Source organism: Diospyros lotus, chromosome 10 (assembly GCF_014633365.1).
Source record: "Diospyros lotus cultivar Yz01 chromosome 10, ASM1463336v1, whole genome shotgun sequence".
NCBI classification, from domain to species: domain Eukaryota; kingdom Viridiplantae; phylum Streptophyta; class Magnoliopsida; order Ericales; family Ebenaceae; genus Diospyros; species Diospyros lotus.
This window is the reverse complement of record NC_068347.1, coordinates 22,126,242-22,137,297: the sequence shown is the minus strand read 5'-3', so window position 1 is coordinate 22,137,297 and position 11,056 is coordinate 22,126,242. Positions and strand designations below refer to the sequence as shown.

General features: G+C 45.5%; 1 protein-coding gene across 1 annotated transcript; it reads left to right on the top strand.

The window, feature by feature from the left end:
* Positions 1-4,325: 4,325 nt before the first annotated feature.
* Positions 4,326-9,632, top strand: LOC127811179 (uncharacterized). Its single transcript, XM_052350884.1, has 2 exons — positions 4,326-5,263; positions 5,348-9,632. The coding sequence occupies exons 1-2, from the start codon at positions 4,326-4,328 to the stop codon at positions 9,630-9,632; spliced, it is 5,223 nt and encodes a 1,740-aa protein (XP_052206844.1).
* The last annotated feature ends 1,424 nt before the right edge of the window (positions 9,633-11,056 follow it).

The window sequence follows — 11,056 nt, the reverse complement described above, 5'->3', positions numbered from 1 at the left end:
AATCGTGCAAATCTCCAAATTTTATATCCAAATTTCCTCCTGATCAATAAATATCCAAAAAATCAATACCTATGATTTTCCTAATTTCCATATTTTTCTAATTTTCTCCCATTTTCTTCTCAAAAATTCAAAAATAATTATCTCCACTAATATTTTCTCAAATTTTCCTTCATAAAAAATCCTAAAATATTTTTTTAAAAATAATAAAAAAAATTCAAAAATATTTAACCTGGCACATGTCCTTCATGCGCCAGTTGTATTTAACCTTTTGCTGCCAGTCGCCGGTGATACTCTAATCTCGAATTTTCTTGCACCATTTTGAAGCCCACTTTAGGTCGATCTTCTTGGTACCCTTGGGTATCCGAAAGCACAATCGGAGATGACCCAAATTGCCTAAAACCAGTATGACTCCAGTGGCTTTTCTCGAAACTTTGACCAAGCTCGAAACCCCTCGAAACCTCACGAAATTTTCCAGAATCGATCATTTCAACCTAAGGAGCAAAAGCCCTTTATCCAGAACCCTCGATTCACTCTCTAGCATGAGTACTTTCAAATTTAATCTTTGATGAAATTGACCACCTCAAAACCCCTATTTTTACTCGATTTTGGAGCCTAAACGAGCCATACCTAGTTTAATTCAAGCCTTAAATGCTTGATATGAGCTTACCCAACCTCAAATCGTGATGATTTGCCATGAAACCCCTTTCCCAAATTTTTGGCAACCCGCGACAATACCCACAATTTCTTTTGTCTAATTACGACCATACTTGGCCATTTCTCGATCCATACCCTGCTCCAAACGACTTCTCATGCCCTGGAGTCCATGATGGTCCTTGAGGTAACCCTCCCTAATGACCGCTGGAGGCTGGCCAGCGGCAGTAGTGGTGGCCGATGGTGGCCATGGCTGCTTTTTGAAGTTTTACACTTTGACCTCCTTAATTTTTCTAAGTCTCTTTTAGGCCTTTCTAAGTAGCCCATTGAGTTCTTGAAAACTCCACAATGACCCTTAGAATTTCCTTTTTTACATTTTATTCTCTGAGATTCCTTTTTCCACTTTTCAGCTAAGATTCAAAAATTACACTTAGGCCCAGAACTTATGAAAAATCACGTTTGGTCGTGAATCCCTTTGTTTTTCCTCGATCCTGTTTCAGGGTCGTTCCTTATGCCATTCTTATAGCCTTTCAGGGTTTTGTTTCCTTTTCGGCAATCCCTCGAGATGCTTCGATTTTCTAGACTGCTTCGTAGCTATATCGAAAATAGTTTCTGAGTTGATTTCTTTTGACTTCAAAAATCCTATCTCGAAACGCTTGTCAATGATATTTTTTTCTTTTTAGACATGTACGTTCCGGGGTATTCCCTTCCATTGATTCGGCTATATAAGATCTTTAAACTACCTCATAGATTTTCTTAACGTCATGAAATATGTAATATTTCACGTAATAACGACATATTTATTTATTTAAACTTGGGATATTACAAGGATGACCTTTATGGAGGCCTCTCATGGACTACTTTGATGTCTCGCAGGCCACGGTAGTCGCCTGCATCAGCCTTTGTTGCTGGGTCAACCCAATTAATCTGGGTTAACCCATTTACTTTTATTTATTAATAAGTTTTTGTTCAACGTTTACTTTTTACCATGACATTTCAAGAGTAAAAATCACGGGCATAAACTATAAAAAAAATTGATAACACGAAAAGCACGAATGACGAGTAATTACTTTCCCAATCAACCTTGATGTGAGGAGTAATTATTTTTTAGCTAGCGTATAAGCAATTATTTTTGAGTAATTATTATAGTTTTATATTTTTTTGCAATATTTGTCCATAATTTTTTGTAATTTTTTTTTTTTTACCAAGAAGGGAAAAAAGACAGAAATTATCTAGATTTTGAAACAGATTATTTTTGTCTTTATTTTGAATGGAGAGGGTATTAGAGATGGGTCTAATTCCCCCTCTAATGCCAATATATATATATATATATATATGTACACACACACATCATGTAGCTTCTTCTCCCTCAAATGCTTCACACGAAACCCTAGCCACTTGTGGTTGTCGTCGTCTTTAGTGCACATCTCCTATTGTGTTGCGCATCGCTTGCTCTGTCGCCATCGTTGTTTTTCGCGCACACTGCCTGCTCTATTGTTGTTGTCGTCGCCATCTTTCGCACACAACGTTTGCTCTGTCACCGTCTTCTGTGCACACCGCTTGCTCTGTCATTGTCGTTGTAACCGCCATCGCGGTTGCCGTCCGCTGCCATCGCCGTCAAAATCTATATGTGACCACCATTGCCTCTATGTTTTTTTAACCTATAGCATTGTTTGTGATCAATCTAATTTGAAATCTACATATGATTTTGTAGCTCTGAAAAATAAAAATGATTTTGGCCTTCCCTTTTGTTACCATTTGTTTGGGATTTAATTTTTGTTTCAGTAGAGTAGAGGCTATATATATGTTAAGTATGAGTTGATTTCTAAAGTTGTTTGTGTAGCTTTCTTTTAGTGTATTAATAGTTTTTTTTTTTTTTTTAATTTGGGTTTTCCAGTCAATGCTTGGTTTATTTGACATGGGAGGGTGAAAGGGAGGCTAATTTGGTGCCCAATTTGTGGGTTAAATATCTGAAATGTTTAAAATATTCTTGTTTTGGTTTTAGTAATTATCCTCAAATCTCTAAATCGATATTAATATATATATATATATATATATATACATTCATTATTCTTTTACATATCTCCATGTAAATGCTTCATAAACAATCTTTAACCCTATAAATAATCATAATCATGCAGTTCAATTTCTTTGGGGAGCTGGACATAAGATTTTGTGTACTTAGTGTGGGTAGTTAATTTATAGGCGCTATTATTGAGTGTATAGTAAATTTTTCGCAATATATACACTTAATATGGTGAATGTGAGTTTTCATAATTAAAATTAAAATAAACCTTAATATATTTACATATGCCTAAAAGCCAATTAATATTATAATATATGAGAGAGGAATGGTAATACAAAATTTTTGGTAAATCTTTGAAAATGAAAAACACTATGTATCAACAATGACTAATTTATATAATTCCCAACTTGTTCAATTCTTCCTGACTTGACCAATTTATATTATCAGATACTATTTTCCATATTGTTCCATCCCACAAATGATGTAATTTTTCAATCTTACACATGATTCATTGTTCTGTCCCTAAATAATTTGTACATATTATGTGCATGTGATCACAAGGTGCAGTTGCATACAGGCTGTTCCCACAACTCAAATCCAAGACTTTCCAATCACAAATGAGCAATTTTACAGTTGCTATTAAGACTCACCTTATGTAGGATTATAAGATTAGTTTAAACGTATAAAAAGTAGAACAAAATTTTGATTACATCAAACCAAAATCCTTACTTTTATGATAGAGCAATAATATGAAACATCTACCAGAAAAGCAAAAAAATAAGAAGATTTGTCGAGTGTGGGGAAGAAGGCGACTTTACGGGGCAAGCTTGTTCCGTGGCTTTAGTTATGAACAAATCCCATGTTTCTTCATTGTCTACTTTGACAACTCTGGATTTCTTAAGCTTCTCCATCCCTGCCATCTCATCTTCTTTCTCTCCTTTCTTTGTTTGAAGATGGTTGTGCGCCCACGCGCGCACACACACACATATAAAAGCAAGCTCTTGTGGCTGCCAGACCCGTCTCATGTTTCTAGTTTGAACGCTTTTGGATGAGAAGGAAAGAATTAATTGAGGTAGGACCCTCCTTGATGGCTCCTGATGAGGAGAACGCCCTCGGTCCCATAATTACGCCAAGACGAATACCTAATAGCGGTCAAAAGATACACAGCAGGCAAGCATTGCCACGTCAATCAGATAAGCACTCAATAGAGAAACCCCCGAGATCTCAGGAACAGGCTATCCCACCGAAGATCACGGAGGCAACAGTTATCCCGAACTCCTCGGAGACGGAGGCTATCGCGAAACCTTTATGGGGAAAGTCCCGAAGAAGGTGGGAGAAAGATCCCGAAGATCCCTCATGATCCCTACCTCGAGAAAAGGTAAGCAAAGAAGGTGGGGGATTCTCCTTATCTTTCCATCAATTAGCATAGTTTAAAAGGGACAAGGAACCCTAGATCAAAGGACTAACTTAATCATCGGAGATCGACCGGGGGAGCAAGCCCCGTCTCCATTGCAGGTACACTCAGAGAGACAAGAAGGGAACGTGCGGCTACCACCTCCGAAGCTCTTTCATCAATTGGCGCCCACCGTGGGGCCGACATTCTTCTCTTCTGTCTTTCCAGCGCAGCAGACAATCTTCTCAACCGTGAATGGCGACCAGAAGACAGCCGTCTAGGGCCGTGGGGAGCAACCCCGTTCCGGAACCGAGTCAGCAGAACCCTCCCCGAAGCCCGCCGGGGAGGGCTCGGAGTCCGGAGGGCCCTCCGCCTCCTCCTGATCGGATAGCACTTCTGGAGGGTCAAGTGCAACGATTGACGGAGTTACTCATGGGTTTTCTAGATGGCCAGCATCAGCAAGCCCAGCACTCTCGGGCGGAGGAAAGGCGCGAGCCCCCAAGAGAAGAGGAATCTTATCGACGGGACGAGAATCCGCAGAGGCCAGGGCCAGATGACGGCGAGGCGGCCGAGTCTCTTGACTTGTCGTTTGTGCAGCAGCGGCAGGAAAGAAGACTGCGGCAGTTGGAGGAGGAGATGGCCGCCCTAAAGCCAAGGACCGGAGAGGCTCAGGGTCCAAGGATAAATCAGCCCCTTGGCCCAGAAATCATGGCGGCCATACCACCAGAGCGTCTCCGTATCCCGGCCATTAAGCCCTACGCAGGGACCACCGACCCGATGGATCACCTGGATCTCTTTACCTCGCATATGATGGTACAGGACGCCTCAGACGCGATGTGGTGTAGAGTTTTCTTGGCCACTCTGGAGGGGCACGCACGGGCGTGGTACTCAAACCTGGCTCATCATTCCATCATAAGTTTTGCGCAACTCCGGAGCAGCTTCCTGGCGCACTTTGCACCTCTCCGAAGACACCGAAGGTCCACCATGGCCTTGGTGAGTATGAAGCAGAACCAAGGAGAGCCCTTGAAGGATTTCGTTTCACGATTTAATATGGAAGCCCTGAGCATCGAGAACTTTGACCACAATGTTGCTATGGTAGCATTCCAGAACGCCCTGAGGCCCGGCCCTTTCGCCCAATCATTAGCCAAGACGCCTCCCAGCGCGTTCACGGACATATTGGGCCGGGCCACGAAGTACATAAATGCCGAAGAGGTCATGCAGGCTAAGAGGGCGGAGCATGTGGAGAAGAAGGATAAAAAGAAACATCCCGAGGAAAGGAGGAGTGACGACCGAAGAGAAAAGCATCGCCCTCGGTGGGATTCGGCGGGTTTCACTCCTCTGAACGCCCCGAGGGCAGAAATCCTCGCTACTATTGAGGGAAAAGATTACTTGAAAAAGCCTCGACCGATGAAGGCACCATCTGACAAAAGGAACAGAAGTAAATATTGCCGATTCCACCGAGATCATGGTCATGACACGGAAGAGTGTCACCAATTAAAGGAGGAGATTCAGGAACTTATCAATCGGGGTTTTCTGAGGAGCTACGTGGCAAAAACAGGTGATTCTCAGGGGAGAAAAGATCGACGGTCGCGATCAAGAAGCCCCCCCAAGAGAGACCGCGCGGAGGATCGAAATCGGGCCCAGCGGGAGAGATCACATCGAAGAGAAGATGATCATCCTCAGCCTCCGATATTCCACACACTCGCGGCGGGGGAGGTCCCAGTCATGAAGGACGAAAAAAGTAGTACGACCCGGCTGAAAAGATCGAGGAACGTGGATCCAATCTCTTTTTCAGATAGCGACCTCCCGGGGTACCCGACTCAAAATGACCCACTGGTAATAACAGCTGAACTCGGGAAGTGGGAACTTCGGCGGATCCTTGTGGATCCCGGAAGCTCTTCAGAAATCTTGTATCGGCAAGCCTTCTTAGGCATGGGGTATGAAATGACACAGCTAAGGGCAGCGAGGGTCCCTTTGGTGGGATTTGATGGTGAAGCCGTATATTCAGAAGGGATTATTCAACTCCCGATGACGGTAGGGAGAGGTTCCCGAACTTCTCGTGTTATGCTAGATATCCTGGTAGCAGACGTGCCTTCGGCTTACAACATGATTCTGGGAAGATCGGGTCTCAATGCCCTTCGAGCCATCCCAAGCACGTACCATATGATGATGAAGTTTCCCACGGATAGGGGGACGGGCGAAGTGCGGGGAGATTTGCGCTTAGCCCGTGAATGTTACATGGCCTCTATAGGCATGGCGAAGAGTAAAGAAGCAGGGTTGCAGAAGGATGCTGACCCCCCGAAGGAGGTCAGTTTTCTACTAGAAGGACCTGAAGATCCCAAAACAGCGGAGCCGGTGGATGAATTGGAAGAAGTACCTCTGGAAGAAAATTGCCCAAGTCGATGTGTAAGGGTAAGTATGGAGTTAAAAGATCCGCTAAGGAGTCAAATAATATCACTCCTTAGACAATATGCAGATATCTTCGCGTGGACAGCCCGGGATATGCCAGGAGTAAATCCAGAGGTAATGACACACAGGCTGGGGGTCCGATCAGGCTTTCAGCCTGTCAGACAGAAAAAACGAAGCTTCGCTCCTGATAGGGCAAGGGCGATCGAGGAGGAGATCGCAAAGTTAGCAGCTGCGCGCCACATTCGGGAGGTGGATTATCCAGATTGGCTAGCGAATGTTGTGCTGGTTCCCAAAGGGCAGAGCAAGTGGAGACTTTGCATCGATTTCACCGATCTTAACAAAGCCTGCCCAAAAGATAGCTACCCACTCCCGAGGATTGACGCCCTAATTGATGGAACTGCTGGATGTTCGCTCATGAGTTTCCTAGATGCTTTTCAGGGATATCACCAGATTCCATTGCACCCGGAGGACCAGGAGAAAACAGCATTCATCACCAACAAGGCAACCTACTGCTACACCGTAATGCCTTTCGGATTAAAGAACGCAGGAGCCACTTACCAGCGCCTGGTAAATAAGCTTTTTCACCAACAACTCGGGAGAAATATGGAGGCTTACGTCGACGACATGCTGGTAAAAAGTATGGTAGCCGAATGTCATCCGGAAGACCTGGAAGAATGCTTCAAAACCCTTCGTAAGTTCCATATGAAACTTAATCCTGTCAAATGTGCTTTCGGCGTTTCTGCAGGAAAGTTCCTAGGCTACATAGTACACCACCGAGGGATCGAGGTAAACCCTGCGAAGGTCAAAGCTATCATGGATATGCCGGCCCCGAGGAATGTGAGAGAGGTACAGAGCCTTACGGGTAGGATGACAGCCTTGGGCAGATTCCTTTCTCGTTTGGCAGAAAAAGGCCTTCCTTTCTACAAGGTCTTATCGAAAGCAAACAACTTCGAATGGAATTCTGAATGCCAGCGAGCTTTCGAAAAGCTTAAGGAGCACCTAGCCACGCCTCCGGTTCTTACCAAACCGAAGCCCGGAGAACCATTATACATATATCTGGCGGTGGCCAATGAGGCTGTAAGTTCGGTATTGATTCGAGAAGAAAACAGGATCCAGAGGCCCGTTTATTATGCGAGTAAACGATTATCGGGAGCCGAGGTTCGGTATCTTCCTATGGAAAAACTGGCGTTCGCCTTAATAACATCGGCGAGGAAACTCCGACCCTACTTTCAAGCTCATACGATTATAGTGCTTACTAACCAACCCTTGAAGCAGGTTCTTAGCAAGCCGGAGCTTTCAGGCCGGATGTTGAAGTGGGCAGTAGAGCTCACCGCCTTCGACATTGAGTATAGGCCGCGACCGGCCATTAAGGCGCAGTCGCTAGCAGACTTCATCGCCGAAGGGATAGGAGCTCCCGAAGGTCCCGAGGAAAGCCAGAAACCATGGTCAGTGGCGGTAGACGGAAGCTCGACCTCGGGCGGGGGTGGAGCAGGATTAATGATAAAGAGTCCCGAAGGGCAAATATGGCCTTATGCATTGCATTTTGAATTCCGAGCATCTAACAACGAAGCAGAATATGAGGCCTTATTAGCTGGGCTGAGGTTGGCTGAACAATTGGGAGCTCAAAACGTTGAGGTGAGTTCAGATTCTAACTTAGTGGTGCAGCAGGTGAATGGAGAATATGAAGCCCGAGAAAGTCACATGGCGCAATACTTGACCCTAGCCAAAGAGCTGATGGCGCGTTTCCAACACGTAAAGGTGGAATACGTCCCTCGAGCCATGAATACAGAGGCGGACTTACTGTCCCGAATCGCCTCTTCCTCTTTCCCTACAAGCTCTCGGGAAATTCGGATCGAATCTCTTCCGCAAAAGAGTATCGAAGAAGCCGCAGACCAATTTTGTATCGATGACGAGCCCAGCTGGATGGACCCCATGTTGTCATATTTAAGAGAGGAAAAGCTCCCCGAAGACGACTCGGAGGCACGGGAGGTCAAACGAAAAGCCCGAAATTTCGTGTTAGTCGGGGGGGAATTATACAGAAGGTCTTTCTCACAACCGCTGCTCAAGTGTATCCGACCTCGCGAAGCAGACTACATCCTACGGGAGATTCATGAAGGAATATGTGGAAACCACATCGGGGCTCGGGCGCTTAGTCAAAAGGCCCTGCGACAGGGGTATTATTGGCCAACGATGGTGCGAGATTCCGAGCAGCTAGTTAGAACTTGCGACCGGTGCCAGAAAACGTCTAACTTGGTCCATGTGCCGGCAGTCGCGCTAACTCATCTCGCCACACCATGCCCCTTTGCCCAATGGGGTATAGACATCCTGGGACCTTTTCCCCCAGCAGCTGGACAGGTCAAGTATATCATGGCTGCTATCGATTACTTCACAAAGTGGGTTGAAGCTGAAGCAGTGGCCTCTATTACTTCTCGGCGGGTGAAACAATTCCTATGGAAGCACGTAGTCTGTCGCTTCGGAGTTCCTCGGGTGCTGATCTCAGACAACGGCACTCAATTTTCTGACCGGTCCGTTCGGGAATGGTGCCAGGAGTTGGGAATCAAGCAACAATTCACCTCGGTAGCTCACCCCCAAGCTAATGGCCAAATCGAACTCGCTAACAGAACTATGTTGCGGGGTTTAAAAACAAGAGTAGATAAGGCGAAAGGTAGCTGGGTAGAAGAACTGTCGAGCATTCTGTGGTCTTACCGAACTACGGCGAAGGACTCCACGGGAGAGACTCCTTTCAGTCTATGCTATGGCTCGGAAGCATTAATCCCAGTTGAAATTGGAGTACCTACGCTACGAGTGGAGCTATTCGACCCTGAATCCAATGAGCAGAGTTTGAGGGACAACCTAGATTTCCTTGATGAATTTCGTGACCAGGCGAAGATTCGACAAGCTGCTTATAATCAGCGCATAGAGAGATACTACAATCGACGAGTAAGAGCACGAAACTTTCTGCCAGGAGATTTGGTACTAAGGCGAGCAGACGTTCAGGGAGCCCGAGAAACAGATAAGTTAACACCAAATTGGGAAGGTCCTTACAAAGTAACAGAAGTCCTCAGCCCGGGGGCATACAAACTACAGACCCTCGAAGGGGCACCGGTGAAAAACGCATGGAACGTGCAGAACTTGAGGAAGTTCTATCAGTGATAGCTCTTTATTATAGTCATATGATCTGTTAGTAATAATTCTACATTATATGTCTTGGCATCTTTTCTTTTTATGGCTTTGCGTATGCTATCCAGGAATAAATTCATTTTTCTCCTATGCGTAAAAACTCATCATTTCCAAAGACCTGGGAAGGCACATCAGCGCGAAGGGAAAGAATCGACATACCTTCAACGGGGCTAGACCCCTCAACTATAACAAAGGATCAAATATGATCCTCGGGGGGCCCGAACCCCCGACAAAAACAAAGGATCAAATATGATCCTCGGGGGGCCCGAACCCCCGACAAAAACAAAGGATCAAATATGATCCTCGGGGGGCCCGAACCCCCGACAAAAACAAAGGATCAAACATGATCCCGACAAGAACAAAGGATCAAATATGATCCTAGGAGGCCCGAACCTCCGGCAAAAGCAAAAGATGCAAAAGATCAGATGTGATCCTTGGAGGGTCCCGAATCCTCGAAAGGCTTAAGATTGCGAGGATCAGGCGCGATCCTTGGGGGGCCGGAGCCGAACCCTTTTGAGCAAGCGACGAAGACCAAGTCTTGCGATGAGCAGGAAGGGTAAAAGAAAAAAAAAGAGGAAGAATCAAGCCTGATCCCAAGCAGCCTTCTTTTTCTTGTTTCTCAAAAGAAAATTGTGTGAAAAATCTAAACACTTTTATTATTACGACAACAGGTTTCAATACAAATGACTACTCTAAAGAAGACAAGGCGGCGACAACATCGAAGGGGATGGAGTCTACATCCAAGTTCGGGAAGCGCTCTTTGACGAGTTTTCTCATATGCTCAAACCCACCCCGAAGAACTCCTTCTAACTCCGCGGCATAAGCTTCAGAGCTTCGGAAATCCTCTCGACCATTTTGAAAAGCCACTTGGGCATCCTTGAGGGCAGATTGAAGTTGGGCATGAGCGGTACGAAGGTCTTCTTTGCACCGGGAATAAGACTCCAACGCTTCGACCTGTCCCTTCTTGGCCTCCTTCAGCTCTAGAGTGAGTCTTTTTATATCCTCCTGAAGCTGGCGATTAACAACCTTGGTGGAATCCAGCTCCTCCCCAAGTCGGGAATTGGCCTGATTAGCCTCAAGCATGTTCTTCTGGACCAACTCCAAATCCTCCCGAGCTTGAGCTTCGGCTTCGTTGGCAAGACGAGCATCTTCTTGCGCCAGCTCCACAGACTTGGTTAAAATATGAACCCGGTGCTCGAGACCCGACAATTGGGAAGAAAGAGATTCCAACCCTCGAAGCCTTTCCACTTCAGACTCCAGGGAGGTGATCCGAGTTTGAAGTTCGGACTCTCGTCGAGAGACCAGACCTTGGAACTCCGTAAGGTTCTGAGGAAGTAAAAACAAAGTATAGATCAAGACCTACTCGCACAGAAAAAGCGAAAAGTCAAAAGAAGAAG

Bases quoted from the DNA above. Each gene is read 5' to 3' on its own strand.
- LOC127811179 (XM_052350884.1), top strand. From the start codon at position 4,326: ATGGCGACCAGAAGACAGCCGTCTAGGGCCGTGGGGAGCAACCCCGTT. The intron at 5,264-5,347 runs GTACATAAATGC...TCCCGAGGAAAG, and splicing joins ATATTGGGCCGGGCCACGAA to GAGGAGTGACGACCGAAGAG.